This window comes from Eumetopias jubatus, unplaced genomic scaffold, assembly GCF_037043125.1.
Source record: "Eumetopias jubatus isolate StellerSeaLion01/CBP00866 unplaced genomic scaffold, mEumJub1_p1.0 scaffold_15, whole genome shotgun sequence".
Lineage (NCBI taxonomy): Eukaryota > Metazoa > Chordata > Mammalia > Carnivora > Otariidae > Eumetopias > Eumetopias jubatus.
Window position 1 is genome coordinate 77,400,059 of NW_028274821.1, and position 19,998 is coordinate 77,420,056.

The 19,998-nt window shown below is 40.9% G+C and overlaps 1 protein-coding gene across 3 annotated transcripts in view; it reads right to left on the bottom strand.

Annotated features, from left to right (window-relative positions):
- ASTN2 (astrotactin 2) overlaps nucleotides 1-19,998 on the bottom strand; it is a 904,520-nt gene that overhangs the window by 174,329 nt on the left and 710,193 nt on the right. For all 3 annotated transcript variants that reach the window (XM_028107899.2, XM_028107897.2, XM_028107898.2), the window contains one exon: nucleotides 3,445-3,710. In XM_028107899.2, coding sequence (XP_027963700.1) covers nucleotides 3,445-3,710 — 266 coding nt within the window. The remainder of the gene's footprint in view (nucleotides 1-3,444; nucleotides 3,711-19,998) is intronic.

A 19,998-nucleotide genomic window follows, 5' to 3' on the forward strand; every position in this document is an offset into this window, starting at 1 on the left:
GGCCCCTGTTACGTTGGTTCTCAGCTTTTCAGGGAAACGGGCCATGCCTGTTCATTCTTCAGACCTTTGCAGGAGTTGGGTCTTCAACCTTGCTTGTGCTTAGGCTCCTTCCCCTCCCCCAACCCCAGTCCTCCACATTCACTTTATGCACCCGACTCCCAAAAACTCAGTTTAAATGTCACTTCCTAAGGGAAACCTTCCCTAACTCCACAAGACGTCCTATCACACGCTTTCAACCCACTGGCCTGGTCTTCTCTTGGTACTCTGCAGTCTGTCTTGACTTGCATAATTGTTTCTTTAATACCTGTCTCGTCCACAAGTCTGTAAACTCCATGAAGATAAAGACCGAGTCTACTCGTTGCACTCTTCACTTCTCAGTGAAGTGTCATATAGTAAGTACTCAAAAATACTGAATGAATGAATGAATGAATGAATTAGTGCTCCAAGAATTCCAGATCTCCTGTAAGGAGAACAGTGACATCTAGTGACTGCATTCACACTGGAGCTTCTCTGATAACATCCCACCAACTGGCCTTGAAAACATCTCATTGGATTTCCGAAGAAGTGGATATTTTGATCATGCCGAGGAAGCTGGCATAGAATCCAGACATGGAGGAATTTGACTCCTACACAAGGAGGAAAAGAACCACCACTCCTCTTGTTACACATGTGCCAGGAACACATCACATAAGTCCTGTGACTTAGCTAGGATGGTGCCACATTACAGATGAGAGGAGCGTGGCCCAGAAAGGCAGCACTGGGCCAAGATTATGGAGCAGTAAATGAGGATTTTCACTTATCTCCCCCACCCAGTCCTGGAGAGCTTGGCCCCATGCAGCTAACCACGCTGCTTTGCTCAGCCACACTCATACAACACTGGTCAGGCCATCTTTGGTATTCACTGGAAGCTTCAACAGCTTCCTCACAGGCCTCCCTCTTTCCACGCTTGCATTCTCACACTCAGCTCTCACCCTGAAGCTGGAGGGGTGGAGATACACATTTGACTTTTTGTTGTAGTTAGTGTGGGGACCTCTGATGCATAGAATTAGATTATCCATGAGGCTTGGCTCATGACTCAAGTTCCTTATTGCACCATGCATGGTTAGGCTTTATGTATTCATCTACTTTGTGTTCATTAATTAGCTAGTTTTAATACTTAAAAAAAAAAAAAACCTTCCACAAATCCACCACCCAAAAATGCCAGGTAGGAACATGATACCTCCATGTAATGAGGGCTCCCTCATGCCATTGCCCCGCCTCCCTGACTCAAGACGGCCATCATCCTGAATCCTATGTTGACCATTTCCTTGATTCCCTTTCTAAATAGTTTACAGCATGGGCCCCTGGGTGGCTCAGTCGTTAAGCGTCTGCCTTTGGCTGGGGTCGTGATCCAGGGGTTCTGGGATTAAGCCCCACATCGGACCCCCTGCTCATCAGGAAGCCTATTTCTCCCTCTTCCATTCCCCCTGCTTGTGTTCCCTCTCTCACCGTCTCGCCCTCTGTCAAATAAATAAATAAATAAATAAATAGTTTACAGCACCTGTATTCATTCTAAAATGAATGTAGTGTATTTGGCGTGTATCTGTTTAATTTAAAACAGGGGAAAGGGTATCATGCTATATAAAATATATCTTTGGGACTCACATTCTTCATTTAATATTATGTTCATTCATCTCATATTAAGTGACACTATAGTTCATTCATTTTGTCTGTTGTAGAGTATTCCACTGTATGCATATACCATTGTACGCTTATTTAACTGCTCTCCTACCGACAGTCATCTGGGCTGTTTCCAGAGAGCTCCTTCTGCTGCACGAATCTAACCCTATCGAATCCTTCCTGCATATCCTAAGCATCTCACTCCCCTTCAGACAGGATCCAAATTTCATGAGCTAGTTTATAATAACCTGTATGATCAGGCTCCTTCTGACCTTTCTGGCCTCGTCTATGCTTTTCTTCTATCTCTTGATCTTAGCCATGGGATGCCTTTCAGTCTTTGTACAGATCATGTTCTTTTCTGCTTCTGGTCATCTACCTGACACTCTCCCCACGTCCTTGCTCTCATCCCCTCTCTGTCCTCTATGAAGCCCTACCTGACCACTTACCAACCTCTAGCACTTAGTCCAACAGAATACTCTGGTAAGTGCATGATCCATAGCATCTTATTAGTATTGGTCAGGTATCTACCAGACTATCTTCTTTTGGGCCCAGGGCAATCTGGGAGTTGCTGCAGAGGGAAGACTGGGGACAAAGTAGAGATGCTTTACCCACCTTCCTTTCCCTAACTGAAGGAGTGGCATTGCTATTCTTGGCTTTATGGATTGGGGTTTCTGAAAGATTGCATTTAGAAAAAGTGTTCCATGAATACAATTTTGCAAACCAGTGAACAAATCATTTATATGGTCTCTTCAAGCCCAGGCATACTGTCATAGGAAATGAAAGATGCAGGAAGAGGAAAAAGAGGAGATATAATTTCACAATTAAGCACATAGGCTCTGAAGCAGACCAACTTTGAGCAAATCAATAAAATCTTCGAGGTTTCCTCACTTGTAAAGTGGGCATGACATTAGGATGAACCATATGGAATCACCATATTTTTTTAAAAAATTATTTATTTGAGAGAGAGAGAGAGAGAGAGAGCAAGTACGTGCACAGGGAGGGGCAGAGAGAAACTTTAGCAGACTCCTTGCTGAGCTCCGAGATCTATCTCATGACCCTGAGATTATGACCTGAGCTGAAACCAAGAGTTGAACGCTTAACCAACTGCCCCACCCAGGGGCCCCTGGAATTATCATTTCTATAAGTAAAAAATGATCAAATGTTGACAATTTCATTCGAGTCAAATCAATATTTATACATAAATCAGATCTGCAGGGAAGATTAAATGAGATAATCCAAGTATAATATTGAGGCAGACACTGTTAGGTTTTCAAAAAGCCCATATATCTTCTTCCCCAGACCATTAGATAGACCATATTTCCCTGTTTTTGTTTGCAGACATGTGTGCCCAATGTCTGCGTTCTACCCAATGAAATGATATTTGTCACTTTCAGGCTTGGCCCACGAAACTTCTCACGTGTGATCCTCCATGTTCTTTCTTCTTCCACAGCAACTATGGAAGCCTCAGGTTGATGAGGGCACAAGACAGAATAAGGTGGGTCTCTGAACCACTTCTCAGAGTGAAGCCACTCATCAACAAAAACATTTATTTGGGACTCCACACAAACAAGAAATAAGTTCTATTATATTAAGCCATTGAGATTAGAGGATTTATTGGTTACAGCAGCTATATATGTCCTTAAAACATGGTAAGGAATCAATAAATGTCAGTCAACACCATGATGATGTTGAAAGACAATCCCAATGGACAAAGGGCCCACAAGGGCGGGAGGCAGGAAGACTGGTACTTAGATGTGACTTAGTGGCTGTGTCAGGGGAACTCACCTCCTTGGTACCATTGTCTTGGATGAGGGTATAAAGTGGTACCACACGGTTGATTTCCAGGAGCACTGGTGTGGGGCTCAGCTGCTCCTTGCCTGGTCGGCGGCAAAGGTGGCAGGTAGATGGACAACGGCCTTTTTCCTCACAGCGGATCTCCACACCTGAGATGAGCTGGTCATCCGACAGCATTTGGGCCGTCAGCAGACCTGAGAGGTAGGTGATGAAGGGCATGGACTTGAGTTCCTTCTTGCTTCCCAGCTCTGTGGTCTCTAGAGAGAGAGAAAAAAATTCAATATTGTTCACAAGGTCAGACTCTTAAACCCATAGGGTCCAATGTGCTAAGGAGGTGGTATCCCATGGAAAAGAAAAAAGATGATAGAGTGGTTTGCTCATGATGCCTTGGAAAGAGCACTGGCCTGATGATGCAGATGTCAGAATGGTGTCTTGTTTTACTATTCATATTAAATAGCCCCTTACTTACTTTCTCTGGGCCTCACTTTTTCCATATTTAAAGTTGATGGGTTGGATAAGAGGATTTTCCAAGGGCCCTGTAAGATGTAAATATTCAAAGGTATTTTTCCCAACAAGAAATTCCTGTCTACAGTCAATGTACACAAATTCTACCTTTTTTTTGAAAACTTGCTCCAGTCCTATATTTTCCAAGAAGTTTCATGTAATGGGGGAAACACAAGCTGAAGTCAAGTCAATTTCCATGTGAATCCCAATTCTGCTTGATAATAGCAAGGTACTTTGGGAAGGTCTCTTAATATCCCAAGGCTTATAAGAATTAATTCTGTAAAGTGCAGTTATAATACTAACCAAAACAGTTATGAGTGGCAAATGAGACTGAAGGAGGTGGACCTGTCTGGAAAAGAAATGATTTCCCCTTTCTGTCTGTGCTCATCTGTTCCCTTGTTCAAACTTCTTTTTCTGCCCTCGTCACGTGCACACTGAGATCTAATTACCCATGCTCCATTCTGTGCTGTCTCCCCTGATCCATACAACTAGTATGTCCCATCTCTGTCTTTGTTCACCTGTCCTCCTCTCCCCCTCTGCCTCTTAAAATGTTTACCACCAATCAATGCTCCATTTCAATGTCACCCTCCTTAGGAAGTCTTCTCTCCTTGCTCTAGCCCTTCTTCTCTGAATAAGTATTTCTGTTTATAAGCCCTAATCTTGTTAAGCTCATATTTTTCATCCCATTTTCTGCTGACCTCTCCAACCATATGATCAGCTCTTGGAGATGGGACCATGTCTCCCATTCCTACCTCCAGCTCCACGCCTCTGCTTCAGTGTTCAGTGCAGTGGTAGGGAGGTACTTGAGACTTAGTCAAAGAGGAAAATTACAGAACTCTGAACGGCTACAATGACATTCATGATCTAGTCTAGAGGTTCTAAAATCCTTCTGAGGAATTCTATGGATCCCAAGCAACATTTCAACACATGGTTGCAGAGGGCAAGAGGGAAACTGGGTAGATGGAACTCTAAACCCACATCTCAGTTTCAAATAGAGCAGTTCCACTTTATCTCTTTTATAGACTGGCCTTCTGCGTAAGACTTCATAAAAAGAGAATAGTCTATGGCTATATCAAAAAGCTTGAAAAAGCAAAGTGATTTGTACAACCCAGAGAGTTCCATTTACATCACAAACATAGACAGTGTTTTCAAACTTGTGCAATGCATAATCTGAGTGGCAAAACAGGGGGGCCCTGCAATAAGGGGCAGAACTTGGTCCAAATGACAGCTTCTTCCAAGCCTGGTAAAGTTAAGGCATGCTCCTGCCTCAGTGCAAACAGGGGCCCTGGGCACCGAGGCCTGAGAGAAAAAAGTAGGGTTATCTCCTGCTCTAGCTCTCAGCTTGCAGTAACATGCAGCTGATCTGGAAATGGGCTTGCCAATTAGAAATACAAATAAATGCAGCCTTCATTCATTACTCTCTGGGCCCTCGGGCCTGGGATCTGGGCTCCACCTTTTCTGTCTGGCTGTCAGCAAATGCTTATGAGCATCAGATCAAAGGCTCTGAGGGAGGAAGACAAGGCAAATTCCAGCTAACCAATCCTTCAGAGGGATTAAAGAAGGGTAGTTACTAAGATAAACAAAACAAAGCTGAGAGGAAGGCATCTGAGCAGCTGGGCAGACAGAGACAGTCTTACATACAGACAAGTTGAAAGAAGATGATGATGACTTTTGGAAGGGCAGGCCAGAGGAACAGTTTTGGAGAAGGGTGACTTCAAACTTGGGAGAGAATAACCATTGAGGGGAGAAGGTCAGAGGGCAATCAGAGCTGCAAGGACATTAGGGGGGTAGTTAACTCACACTCTGATCCAGAGGTCAGTAAACTAAGTGGTACATGAGTCAAATTCAGCCCTCTGCCTTTTTTTGTAAATAAAGTTTTATTGGAACACAGACACCTTCATTCATTTATGTATTGTGTATGACTACAATGGCACAATTGAGTAGTTGCAACAAAGATGCTATGGCCCACAAAGCCTAAAATATTGACTATCTGATCCTTTACAGAGTAAGTTTGGGCACTTCTGCTCCAGTCCTAGGTTACAGCTGTGGAAACTGAGTCTCAGAAGGAGAATCTATCTTTGGTCACACAGGAATGTGGCAGTATAATGGATTAAAGTAAAAACATTGGAATCAATTAGGCCATCAATACACTTGAACTGTGAATCTCCAATGAGAAAAAATTGAGTGGGGCATCTTTTCTCCATAAAACATCTTTCAAAAACTATTGAAAAAGCATACCTTGGAAAATGCTAATCTGGTACAACCCTCCCATTTTAAACAAGGGGAAATTGTGTCCCAAAGAAAGACTTTCCAAGGTCAGATGGTGAGTTAGTGTTCCTTTCAGCATATGATCCCAGTCTCTTCTGTTAACCAATTTATCACTTAAGCCACATTTTAATCTCATATTGTAAAATATAGATGGCCTTTCCCTCACAGCATCTTGCCATATACACATAATTTAATTGGGAACGAAAGCCGGTGCTGGGAGTAAAAATTCCCTTGATCAAACAAACATTCATAGCCACTGGGTTAAAGATAAAATTATCCATTTACAACAAAACAGGCTATAGATCTTTGCTGGTCTGTTTTGGTTTTTTTTCCAATAAATCTTTTTTTTTTTCCATCTATCAATCCAACAGGTGAGTTAAAAGCCCATAGTCTAGGCTGACAACTGCCTTGCAGTAGTGATATAGAATTCAGAGCTGAACTTAAGGGCTGGTTTTGCAAACGGAGGGCACTTGAGAGTCACCTGGTCTAACCCCATTGCTCAACAAATGAAGAACCTGAGACCTAAACAGAGAAAGAGATTTATATCTATCTTCCATGCACATTTATTAACAATGATCCTTTTTGTAAAGATTGTATCGTGCTTAAATTATAATCTGGATGAGAGTTACAACAGGGAAGACCATTAGCCATTCCATTAATTATTCCTCTGTAGACATTACAATTGCGAAAGCTAATTATTTCTGATCCAACCTCACTCTGTGGCTAAAGTCATCTTTAGTTCAAGTGCCAATTCTTCAGAAAAGCCTTCCCTGAACTCCAGCCCCATGCTACCAATCTATATAGGGCATCATATTAAAGATTTTCGTAGCATCCTGTTCTATCCATCACCTCTCAATGCTTCCAGACTGTAAACTCCATGAGGACAAAGACAGTATTAGTTTTGCTGATTCTCATATCCACTTCACATAGAATCTTTAGGCTTTCAGTAATAGTTTAGATAAATATTTGTTGGGTATACAGTTATAGACTTGTGATCACTGCACTATCTTATCAGAGCATTGATAAGTCTAAGAGCCAAGATTTGTGAATTTCAAGACTGACAATTAATTGATGGCTTGTAATCAAGGGACAACCTCTTTCCAAAGTAAAATTAGCTTTCTCAATTGGAAGGTTTACAGATGAATAGCTGATCAATTTGCCAGTTCTGGCCTCCTCTGGGTTTTCACATAGGCCCTTGCCATTGAGGGGATGGGAGAGTTCAGTTAAAACAGGCTGTCTTTAACAGGCAAGGATAAAGAGCATTTTTGAAGAGACTTATCCTCTGTTCACATTTCCCATCCCTCTGAACAATGCTTCCAAAATAGGATCATGTCTGGTTTTAAGCCCAATTCAGTTCCAATGACACTACAACCCATTCATTTGAGAACCTGCCAACTGAACTCTCTTTTTTCTCCTCCCAAATTCCTGCTGGGTATTATTTTGTTGCCACCAAAAAAAAAAAAAAAAAAAAAAAAAGCAGCAGCCTTAGTTGAAGTGACAACTCCTTGTTGGGAGGGCAGCCAGGGCTTTTCGGCAGGAGGTGATGGCACTGCTTGCCCTCATCCAGAAAACAAAACAAAGGCAGCAGACTAAGGACTCCTGGGAGAGCCAAAGCTGTGCGAATGTTTGTTCAATATTCGGCAACAGTGCAGGGCGCTGCCTCCCAAGTCAGACAGGCTTGCTTTGGCAATAGGCTTGCACTTGAAGCATTTAAAGGCTCCACAGGGACCAGAGGGGCTCAAATTAGAAACGTTAAGGGTGAGGGAAAGAGGGTGAGACTTTTATATCATAAAGAATGGCCTTTATTACAGCAATGGCCTCCCAGGAATTGCTGAAATGGGATCATTTCTTAGGCGGAGTCACTGTCTCCTGTTGGAGGAAAGCAATTGCTCCGAGGCCTGACTCAAGGACCCACACAAATAGCCTTAACAAAGGGAAAGGAGCCAGCTGAAAGGCCTTGTGCTCGTGCATTGTGCAATCCAAACTTCCCAGCCTAACAGTGAAGGTCCTGCATCGTCAGTGTGCCCTTCCTAAGTCATGGCACCACCCTGACTGAATGAATGAGTTCTTGTGAGGATCAAATAAGGTGCCTGGCAAAGGTTAAGCACTCAGTCCATGTTAGTTGCTGCCGTTGTTGCTGCTGTGGTTGTTATAATTATTAGCGCTACTGTTGTAACAGGATGTTACAATTGAAATTTCCACTGAGACACCAAGATAGAATAGAAATGAGATATCCCCAAACCAAGCCCCAATATGCAGAACTTACAAAGGAGGGGAATCCTAACTGGTTTCATAACTCCAGAAACCTCAGCCAGAACAAGGAAATAAAACAAGGTCAGAGAATAGGCAGGAGGGATTTAGGAGAGATTTGTTTGAGACAGGCTGTTAGCTCATGTTTAGAGTTTCCAGCGCCCCAGGTGAGACATGTAGAGCATGCTACTTTCTAATCCTGTTCTGTAAGAAGGAGCCTCAAGAGTGCCTCCCAGAGAACTTGCTGTGTGTTTCCCACAGCTGGGAAGATAGTGGACCAGGGTCTTATTCCACCTGCAAACACTCTAGTGGCCTGTGGCAGCAGAACAGGATGGGCTGCACAATGTGAAAAACGCTCGAGTCTTTCCCCTGTACCAGGTGTGAGCCACAAAGAGGGGCCTCGAACACTTCTAAGTCCTACCCAAGAGGAATTCTAACAAAGATTGAGGCCCCCCCCCCCAGTGAAAATCCCTATGAGGTAGGCCACCAGAGAAACATAGGTGGGGGCGGGGGGGGGGGGATCGGTAGCAGCCAGCCAGTGAGAAAATGCATTATCCCAGGCCTTCGGAAAAGCGTCTGAAAAAGCCCCCCAAGAGGAAGGGCTAGCTTTAAAAACTGTCAGGAGCAGAGAACAAAGAGACATACATAAGGGGACCACGGCAAGGATGACCTTCCTAATCCTTACCACTCCTCTGCTTTGACCATGCAGGGAGAAGAAAAGGAAATGTGAGGTAGAAAAACAGAATGGAGCCCAATCTTGCTCCAACCTCTTAATGCCCCCAACACTGGAGAGGGCAAGGAGACCTGATTTGTCAGCTTTAGAGATCTGATTAAATCCTAACTCCTGGCTGGAAAGTGTGTTAGCAACTTAAAATGTCTATCACTGTCTATTCCATAACAGTGAAAACAGATTAGATGTACCCTGCTAAAATTGTCATCTAGGAGCTGAGGAAGATGATCACACTGAATACATTAAAAGGACTGTGGGAACCAACTCACATCTATACTTTTTAACATACATATATTCATTGTGATTACTCTCAATTTGTCTTATCAACTGAACCATTTACATCAACATCATAGTGCTTATCACATTTTTAATTTTAGTTAATGTTCAATTAATATCTGTCTTCCCAACTAAACTTTGAGCTCCATTAAAGTGAGGACCATGGCTTATTTTAGTGATCATCTGCATCCCAGCAGAGAGTTCACTATCTGATGTAGTGTAGATTGTTTGCAGGTAAATACCTGAATAAAGGAATAGATAAACATGAGCCTGTTTCCCTTTAATCCCTTCCATTCCTGTAACACTTATGGGACTTCAAACTCACTATCTCGATTTATCACTATTGCCCCAAAGGCAGATGATGTTAACCTTACTTTATTGACGTATAAATGATAGCATGTAGCACTAATTCTCACTCTCGTACAATGAGTTGTCTCTGTTGCAAACACTTGGGCCTTCTCTGTTCCTGCCACTCCCAGACAACACCTCCAGGCTCCCCCACCCTTTCCAAGGGCTAAAGCATCTCAGGGGTAAAAGGCATTTTAAAGGTCACCTAGTCAGAAATCCCATCTAATGTTTCATTCACCACTAAATCATCCTCTAACTTCTTTTTTTTGAAACTTCTAATGTAAAATTCATTATGTTTTTAGGCCTCCAGTTCCATTATGGGACAGCTTCGTTAAATCTAGGCAGCTTCCCATCCAGAAACTGCATTTCTCCACCTAAGCATCAGACCCAGACTCGGAATTATGCACTTTATGGTATTTGACGCCCTATCTGAGGTACTCAAGCCTGCCCCCTACTTGCAGGTCATGCTAAGATTGATCAACTAAGTGGATGAACTCCTGATCCCAGGAAATGTGGGGCATTCTCAAGTGGCTTCTGATAACGTTTATGTGTCTCAGTATGGATAAACGTGTGTGTGTGGGTGCACGCGTGCACCCACACGCAGGCATATGTAAGCAACAGAAGGGAAGGCAACAGTGGAGACACTAAAAAGAAGACAGGTCTACAAAACTGCCAAATTCTAGGATAACTGATCTCCTGATCCAACCTAATTCACAGCTTCTACCCAAAATACACAAGTAATAAGCCCCATTGCAGAGGGGCGGCTATAGCATGGTGACTTGCCTGGGTTTGAATTTCACTTCTCCCATTGCCAGATGAGTGACCTTGGACAAGTCACTTAAATTCTCTGAGGCTCCATTTTCTCATCTGTATAATGTTGATAATGTTAGTACCTAAATCTTGGAATATTTGGAGGATCAGTAAGATACAGAACCCAATGAGGAATTTACAAATTCTAGGGTGTCCAGAGCATCATCAGAATCATTTGTTCTACTCTATGACTAACTAATCTTCGACAAAGCAGGAAAGAATATCCAATGGGGAAGGATGGTCTCTTCAATAAATGGTGCTGGGAAAATTGGACAGCCACATGCAGAAGGAAACTGGACCATTTTCTTATACCATACACAAAGACAAACTCAAAACGGATGAAAGACCTAAATGTGAGACCAGAATTCATCAAATCCTAGAGGAGAACATAGGCAACAACCTCTTCAACCTCGGCCACAGCAACTTTTTGCTAGACACGTCTCCAAAGGCAAGGAGAAAAAAAAAAAAAAAGAGTACAAATGAACTATTGGGACTTCCTCAAGATAAAAAGCTTCTGCACAGCAAAGGAAACAGTCCACAAAACTAAAAGGGAATCCATGGAATAGAAGAAGATATTCACAAATGACATATCAGATAAAGGGCTGGTATCCAAAATATATAAAGAACTTTTCAAACTCAACAATCCAAAAAACAAATAATCCAGTCAAGGAAGGGGCAGAAGACATGAACAGACATTTCTCCAAAGAAGACATACAAATAGCCAACAGACACATGAAAAATACTCAACATCACTGGACATCAGGGAAATACAGATCAAAATCACAATGAGATACCACCTCACACCAGTCAGAATGGCTAAAATTAACAAGACAGGAAACAACAAGGATGGGAGGCAAGCATGGCAAGGATGCAGAGAAAGGGGAACCCTCCTACACTGTTGGTGGGAACGCAAGCTGGTACAGCCACTCTGGAAAATAGTATGGAGGTTCCTCAAGACGTTAAAAATAGAGCTACCCTAGGACCCAACAGTTGCTCTACTAGGTATTTACCCCAAAGATACAAATGTAGGGATCCGAATGGGCACCTGCACCCCAATGTTTATAGCAGCAATGTCCACAATAGCCAAACTATGGAAGGAGCCCAGATGTCCATCACAGATGAATGGATAAAGAAGATGTGGTTCATATATACAATGGAATATTACTCAGCCATCAGAAAGGATGAATACTTACCATTTACATCGATGTGGATGGAACTGGAGGGTATTATGCTGAACAAAATAAGTCAATCAGAGAAAGACAATTATCATATGGTTTCACTCATATGCAGAATATAAGAAACAAGGCAGAGGACCTTAGGGGAAGGGAGGGAAAACAGAATGGGAAGTCATCAGAGAGGGAGAAAAACCATGAGAGACTCTTAACTACAGGAAACAAACTGAGGGTTGCAGAAGGGGAGGTGAGTGGGGGGATGGGGTAATTGGGTGATGGGCATTAAGGAGGGCACGTGATGTGATGAGCACTGGGTGTTATATGCAACTGATAATTTATTGAACACTACATCTGAAACTAATGATGCACTGTAAGTTGGCTAACCGAATTTAAATAAAAAAGAATTGTTTAATTCCAGCCCTTGGTCTTTGCCTCAGCATTATTCAATTTTTATGCAAGTCTGGATCTGTAAATCTTCCCTTGTTATCTGCTGGTGATTTAACCACACCGTTAGGAATTTCTCTTTAAAATACCCACTTCCTACCTAGTGGAACACAGTAGACAAAGACAGACAGTTCAGTAGACAAAGGTAGAACTGAACACTTAAGTCCAGAGCTACTGAGTTAAGACTACCTGATTTAGGATGCTTCGGGGCAAGTCACTACCTCTCCAACCTTGGTTTCCTCATTTGTAAAATGGGGACACTAATTCCTCATTGAACCGCTCTGAGTGTCAGATAAAAGATGCAGCCCTAGCTGGTTTACACCTATGATCTCATACAGTTCTTGCTATCATGCTACAAAGTAGGGATCACTGCCCCCTTTTATAGACGAGGAGACTGAGGCTCAGAGTGACATAGTATAACCTTACAAGTGATAGTATAACCCTTCCTATTCCAAGTGAAAGCAGTTAAATCTCTGAGGAAGCAGTTAAATATTCGGAAAGTCATACTCTGTGCATGGCAGGGAGAGGGACCCCTGGATACTGCCCAGTACCCCATAGTAGTGTCTAATGTCGTTTGTTTGTTTGCAAATTAGAATTCTTTAGATAGATTTTTTTTTTAAGTACTAAAATATCCCCATGGCTCTGCTGTGTTATTTGTCCTAAAGAAAGTAAGGAGTAGAGTGAAGAAACTCAGTACAGCTCAGTGGACCCAGAAGTGGGCCTTCCCACAGACTAAGGTATACCCAGGCTCCCTCTCCCCCTTCCCAGACTTTTATCTTCTTGCTGTTAAGGGAATAGTCAGCATTGAAGCTTATCACTTATTCCTGTCTCTAGTGAGATAAGATGCACTGTGGCCAGTAATGGGATAACTGGAGGAAAAAAAAAAAAAAAAGACCATGTGTGATCTCCTGCTGCCCTCTAGTGCCTGCTTAAGATGATTGCTCTTGGGAAAAAATTTGTTCTTCCATGCCAAAGAATGATTACTGTGTGCAAAGCAACTTTCTAGTCTCTGAGGACAGCAGGTAGGACAGTAAAGGCTTGGCTATGATACAAGGAAGCTAGTATAATGACTATGGGGGTTATGAACAAGCATTTGCTTAGAAGGTCTATTCACAGTGCCAGGTTTGGAGCCAGGCACTGGTCGGGGGGCGGAGGGGTGATATTATGAACAATGATTTGTTCCAATCCTCGTGGTACCCAAGTGTAGAGATCTGATTGAGTGTATCAGCTAGGAAGGAAAAGCCAGAAGAGAAGGAGAGGGGAGAGACTGGAGATAAGACAGAGAGAAAAGATAATCAATGGAGCAGGATCCTATAGGAACTAGGAAGAAATGAACTCCCAGGTAACACTGGAAAAGGATGTGTCTGAATGTAAGACAAATCTAAGTGGGGATCTTATCATGAGACCAGGGCCTCTGGGTATAGCTATGCCAGTTGTGGACCGCACAACAGTGATGAGGCAAGGGGGTGAGGGGAGACTGAATCCAGCCTCACCCCGCTAGCCACGCCTGTGCCCACAGGATTGAATCCAAGTGGAAGAGCACTATTTCCTAATTTATACAAAAGCTAACTTATGGGCTAGCTAAGGCCCTGCATATAACCATGGACAAGCTATCAGAGCCTCTGATCTATTATGTGCAAAGTGAGGCTAGTATCACTGATACTAATACAAAGTTCTTACAATTTGAGATAATATATGCCCATGCCACCCAAAAAGGTTCAGTTCTTACTGGAATTATAACAACCTAGTTTTATTTTTTATTTTATTTTGTTAGAGAGAGAGAATGAGAGAGACTGCGAGACAGAGAGAGAGAGAAGTGGCAGGGGGAGGAGCAGAGGGAGAGAGAGAACCCCAAGCAGAGTCCAAGCCCAGTGTGGAGCTGGACACGGGGCTCGATCTCACAACCCTGATACCATGACCTGAGTCAAAATCAAGAGTCAGACACTTAACCAACTCAGCTACCCAGGAGCCCCAACCTAGTTTTATTCTTTAAGATGTGGTGGGATAAGTCCTTGAAAAAGGGAAAAGGTAGAAAGGAAATTCACATTTCCTGAGCTTCCATTCTTCTTTGTCAAGCACAAGACATTATGAATCTCACTGGCTCCTCATAACAGTGCTTTGGACTAGAAGTATTACAGTTTTTACAACCATAATTTACAAGTGAGAAAACAGAGGTTCTGAGAGGTGACAGACTGCAGTCAAAGTCCATTAGGTATTTCGGATGACTCCAAAGCCCGTTTTCTGTCCAAGGGAGCATAGAAGCATCATTAATGGGAGGCCTGCCTTCATCTACTGGGATCCCATTCTCCCTCTTTCTTAAAAACTCTGCTCAGAATTTATCCCCTCAAGGAAGTATTCCAAGATTAGTTCTTCCTCAATTCCTTTCTCCTCCTTCAAGTAGCTTCTTAGGCTAGGGGTGAAGAATGAAATGCTCAGAAGGAATCATTCCAGGACAGGGCTTAGGGAATTCGAGGTCTCTGGGATGGCAATAATCTGCTTCAGAGGGAGACTCCCAGATCATCCTGCTTGGGCATGATCTTGACACGGCAGAGCAAGCCAACAAGGCATGCCAGGCCGCCCTGGGGCCGGTGGGAGGTTGCCAAATTTGAACATCAAGGAGTGTATGACCCTGGTGTGGCCAAATGGAATCTTTGCTGTGAAGGGCCATCAGAAAACAAACTTCCACTCTCTGGCCACTTCCTAGGATGCTTCAGTCTTGTTGTCGTACTTCTAACTCTTTATTTCCACTGAAATCTTAATACTCAGGTTAAAAGACCATCTTTAAACATACTGACAGGCAATGCTTTTGGAGAACAGATTCAAGGTGAGTTACTTCTCCCATTAGCATCCCTCCTCCCTGTAACTGTGCTGCTAGGGCTAGGGAGAGGGACCAATGAGCACACCCATCAAAAACATAAAACAAAATACCAACAAAGGGCTAAGATCCATTAGGGACTCCCTGTCTTATGCTGAGGACATCAGTAAAATTAATATTAATAATAGCTGATTTTACGGGGGCATATTCCAGGTCAGATGTTCTGCTATTTGCTTTGCATATGTTGTGTCCTGTGGTCTGTACCAATCCTAACAACAGTGAGAGGTGGATTTCCTTACCATTATTTATTTATTCATTCATTCATGCATGCTTGCATGCATTTATTTTAAGTAGCCCAATCCAGGGCTTGAACTCACAACTCTGAGATCTGAACTTAAGACCTGAGCTGAGATCAAGAGTCCAATGCTTAACACAGGCACCCTCCTTACCACTTTTTAAAGGTGAAGAAATGGAAGCTCACAGAGGTGAAATCAGGGGTTGGAGTGAACTGGACTTCAAGCCATTCTGATCTGTTTTACTTCTAAGCACTTTTCCACTATCTTAAGCTGCATCCAATCTGCTAGACTACTGGTGATTCACGGCTGGACAGTTATAAATTCTGAAAATTTAAAGTGCAATTTCTGTTACTTCTGCCCATTACAGCATACTGATTAGCAATAAAAACCTTAGAATAAGAATCTATGGACAATCAATAGGTAATTGATTGAAAAACTATGGTGCATCTACACAGTGGAGTCTATGTACTTAAAAAGGAATTAGGACAATCTTTATATGTAATATAGAATAATCACAAATACATTTCATTAGATGGAAAAAGCAAAGTGCAGAGCAGTGTTTATAGTGCTTTCTTTTGTACAAGAAAGAAATATAAATATATACACATATTATACAGGTAGATTTTTATAGAATACATATATATCATCTATATACAAATTAGACAGATATAATTTTTCACTAAGCAACAAGGAAACAATTAACCAAAACTTAAAAAAAAAAAAAGGTTAACCACAGAGGGAGGAACAAGATAGGGTCAAGGAGACAAAGATAGAAGCCAAAGTTTTTTGAGTGAATCTTTTTTATAAGTTTTAGTATGGACTCACATAAAACTATTATATAATTTTTTAAATCAAAAAAGATAAAAACAATCTGAAATTATATGCAAACTGAAAAAAAACTAGTTATATATCAATATGTTGGCATAACCACACAGAGAAAATAATTATTTTAAGTGGCTTTACAATGAAATATTTTGATTGTAGATGTTTACTGAGAAATATTTCAAAGGAAGAAAATGATCTGCAAATAAATCTTAAACTAAATGCAGTAGATTTATTGCTAGGTGTAATATTGGTATGGTTATTTTGAAACTATTATGTATGTATTGTGGACTACAGCCAATAAGCCATTACCTTACCATCATCAGGAACTAACATTATAAGTGTAAAAGGAACCACCTCAGGTATAAAGCCAAAGAAGGTGAGAAAAATTCTGTACACTGAAATGTCAACTGGAAATCATATAAACTTATAATTCACTTTTATCTTTTAAAAAATAAACATTTCATAGTTCTCTCCACTGAAAAGACCTAGAAATAATGGCAACCTAATAGCAATAATATTCTTAATGTCTAGACTCTTGTTTTGAAATACCATTTCCCACTAAAAGAAACAAAAGATTCTTGGAAAAATTCCTTATTCCAACTCTGGACTAGTTATGGTACAAGCTGAGCCTGGGATATCTTGCTGTGCCAGAAAGAGAGATGTGCCAAAGACTAATATGGTCATTTCAAAAGGACATAGAAGCCCATCTAGAGGGGCTCACACTGGCCTAACATTGAATATCAAAGCAAATAATGACTGCAATTGATTGAAATAGATCAAATAAATAAGTTTCCAGTAATCCACAATGTACTTTAAACTAAAAACCAAAGCCAAAACCAAAACCAAAAAGCAAACAAAGCCTATTGATAACCATTGCAGATGGCTAGGAAACCAGGTCATTATCTGAAAATTGAGTTAATCAAGCTTTTATCCCTATGACTTGGATTTCAGGGTAACTACATTTTTCTTTAGGGCAATACTGCAGGCAGAAAGAATGACAGAATTAGGAAACTGCCATTTTGCAAGCTCTAATCAAACAACAGATTTAGACAGCATCATCAATGAATCCTAAAGCCATTAGGAAAAAGGCTGATAGGAAAGTGTCTAATCAGTGGATCAGACTTATACCACCTGACCTGCTGATCAATCCTAGTATCACTGAAAGTAGTAAACCAGACAATTAAGTACCTTTGATATGATGCCAGAGGAAGCACACAGCATGGCCTGTATGCTGATGTTCATTGGGTTCATGGATAAAATTCAAGGGTCTGTGAACTTGTATAGGGAAAAAAAAAATACATCTTTATTTTAAGTATCCTGTAAATGCAATTTAGCGTTTCCTTAAATTATGAAGGCAGGCAGCAAACTATAGTAACGTACTACTTCCTGTGACTTTGACACAATCAAATTCACATTTATTTCTATCCCATTACAGTTGCTATAAATATTTCTCAATACTTACGTTCAATACTACTTAGCAATTATAAGTTATTAGATTCTCCACTAGATCTTGTCATTAATCAAGAACCACACATATTACACTACAGATTTTTTTTAATATTTTGATAACTATATCTTCTTTTAAAGATTTTATTTATTTATTTGAGAGAGAGAATGAGATAGAGAGAGCATGAGAGGGTGGAGGGTCAGAGAGAGAAGCAGACTCCTCGCTGAGCAGGGAGCCCGATGCGGGACTCGATCTCGGGACTCCGGGATCATGACCTGAGCCAAAGGCAGTTGCTTAACCAACTGAGCCACCCAGGCGCCCTTGATAACTATATCTTGATATACTTTCTTTCTTCTGTAGTCTCCATGAATTTAATTTTATGAATTTAAAAAATTATTCTGATAAAAGTGGGTCTATAATCATCATCATTCTACAAAACAGGTCCATGGGACAAAAAAAAAAAAAAAAAAGTGATTAATCCCTAGGAGAAAAGAACAAATTAACACAAAGAGGGAGCCATTAGCTAAATCTGCAAAGTTAGATAATTGTAAAGAATAAATGAGTCAATGTCTTCAACAAATAATGGCATGGGCAAAATTTTAGGTGTGACTATTACAGACTAAAGGAGACCTAGTATAATATGTAGACAGTTTGATCCTTAAAGACACCTACTAAATATATATATATGTATATATATATATATATACATATATATATACATATATATATATAGAGAGAGAGAGAAGCAATTAAGGACATTTGAGTATGAATTGCTAGATGTGATAATGAAGCTGAGAGATTATGTTAAAAAGTAAGTGTCTGTTAGAGATACATACTGAGGTATTTAAAGGAGGAATGATAGGATATCTGGGATTTATCTTAAAAGACTTCAGCAACAAAAAACAAATTGGAAGAGAGGGATAGCTGAAGCAAAATCTGCAAACTATTGACAACAATTATTGCAGGGTGATGGGCACACAGGGAACCACTATACCATTTTCTCTCCTTGTATGTGTACCTTTCTCAATAAAACAGAGAAGAGAGGGCTGCCAGGGGATTACACAAAATCAGTAAAGACAATTATTGCTGGGGAGTAGAATGAGGAGGAATTTTTCATTCACATCTACAGTATGGACTGCTTTGATGCTTTCTTCTAAATGCATTTTCACTTGTATTATGTTTAAATTTTTTTAAATAGCAATCAAATGTTCCTACTTTTGTTAAAATAAATTAGAATGATGGTTAGCAGTGACATGAGAAGACTATATAAGGTAGAGATGGGGGAGGGGCTTGGGGAAAGGAGACTGTCTCTTTGTGTACTACCACCCGGTCTTACAGATACCAATTGATGAAGTGGGCAATGGTACGCACCGTAAAGAGAAAGGTGAATGAAATCCTTGAGTTGAGATAACAGGAAATCTGGAATGGGGTTGAGATGTGGGACTTAGCAGAAATAAGGCCCATGGGAGATTTTCCAGCAACCCTCACTTAGCATTGTGTTGAGTTGAGGTTGATGACACTACACAGGGAATGTTCTTCAAATGCTACTAACATTTATCAAGCACCTACTCAGTCAGTGTTTGATTACTGCTGACCTTTGACTTTATGCACTAGTTCAAACTATTATAAAGTGGGTCTGGCCAATACACAGAAATGTGTATGATATTAAAATAAGTTTTCAAAATTCTGAACTGTTTCCCATATCAGTTCAAGGAAAGTAAAAAAAAAAAAAAAAAAAAAAAAAAATCCTCCCTGCACAAGAACTTTATGCAGCCTTATTTGTGATGGTTAAATGTTCAATACTGGCTTGTCAACTTGACAAAGTCTTTATGTAGCCAGTTTGACAACCATGAAGACCAGAAAAAAAGTGATTTCAAACATTTTCTTATATTAAGTAAATACAAAAAATGATATTTATTAGAAAATCATTTGGGGGCACCTGGGTGGCTCAGTCGGTTAAGCATCTGCCTTCAGCTCAGGTCATGATCCCAGGGTCCTGGATGAAGCCCTGAGTCCTGCTCCCTACTCAGTGGGGGGCCTGCTTCTCTCTCTCCCTCTGCCTGCCACTCCCCCTGATTGTGCTCTCTCTCTCTCTGTGTCAAATAAGTAAATAAAATCTTTCAAAAAAAAAAAAAAAAAAAGAAAAGAAAAACATTTTTTGGATACCCAACTTGGTCATAAGTGCATGAACAGATTAAAGGAGAACCATGGAAATGTTTATATTTATATGAATATAAGCAATATAATGGTTATATTAAGGTGATGGATAAAGTTGACTCTTTCTATATGCTCTTTTATGCTGTAAATTTAAACTGAATTCAAACATCTACTGAACACTTACCATGTACTGGGTGAAAGCC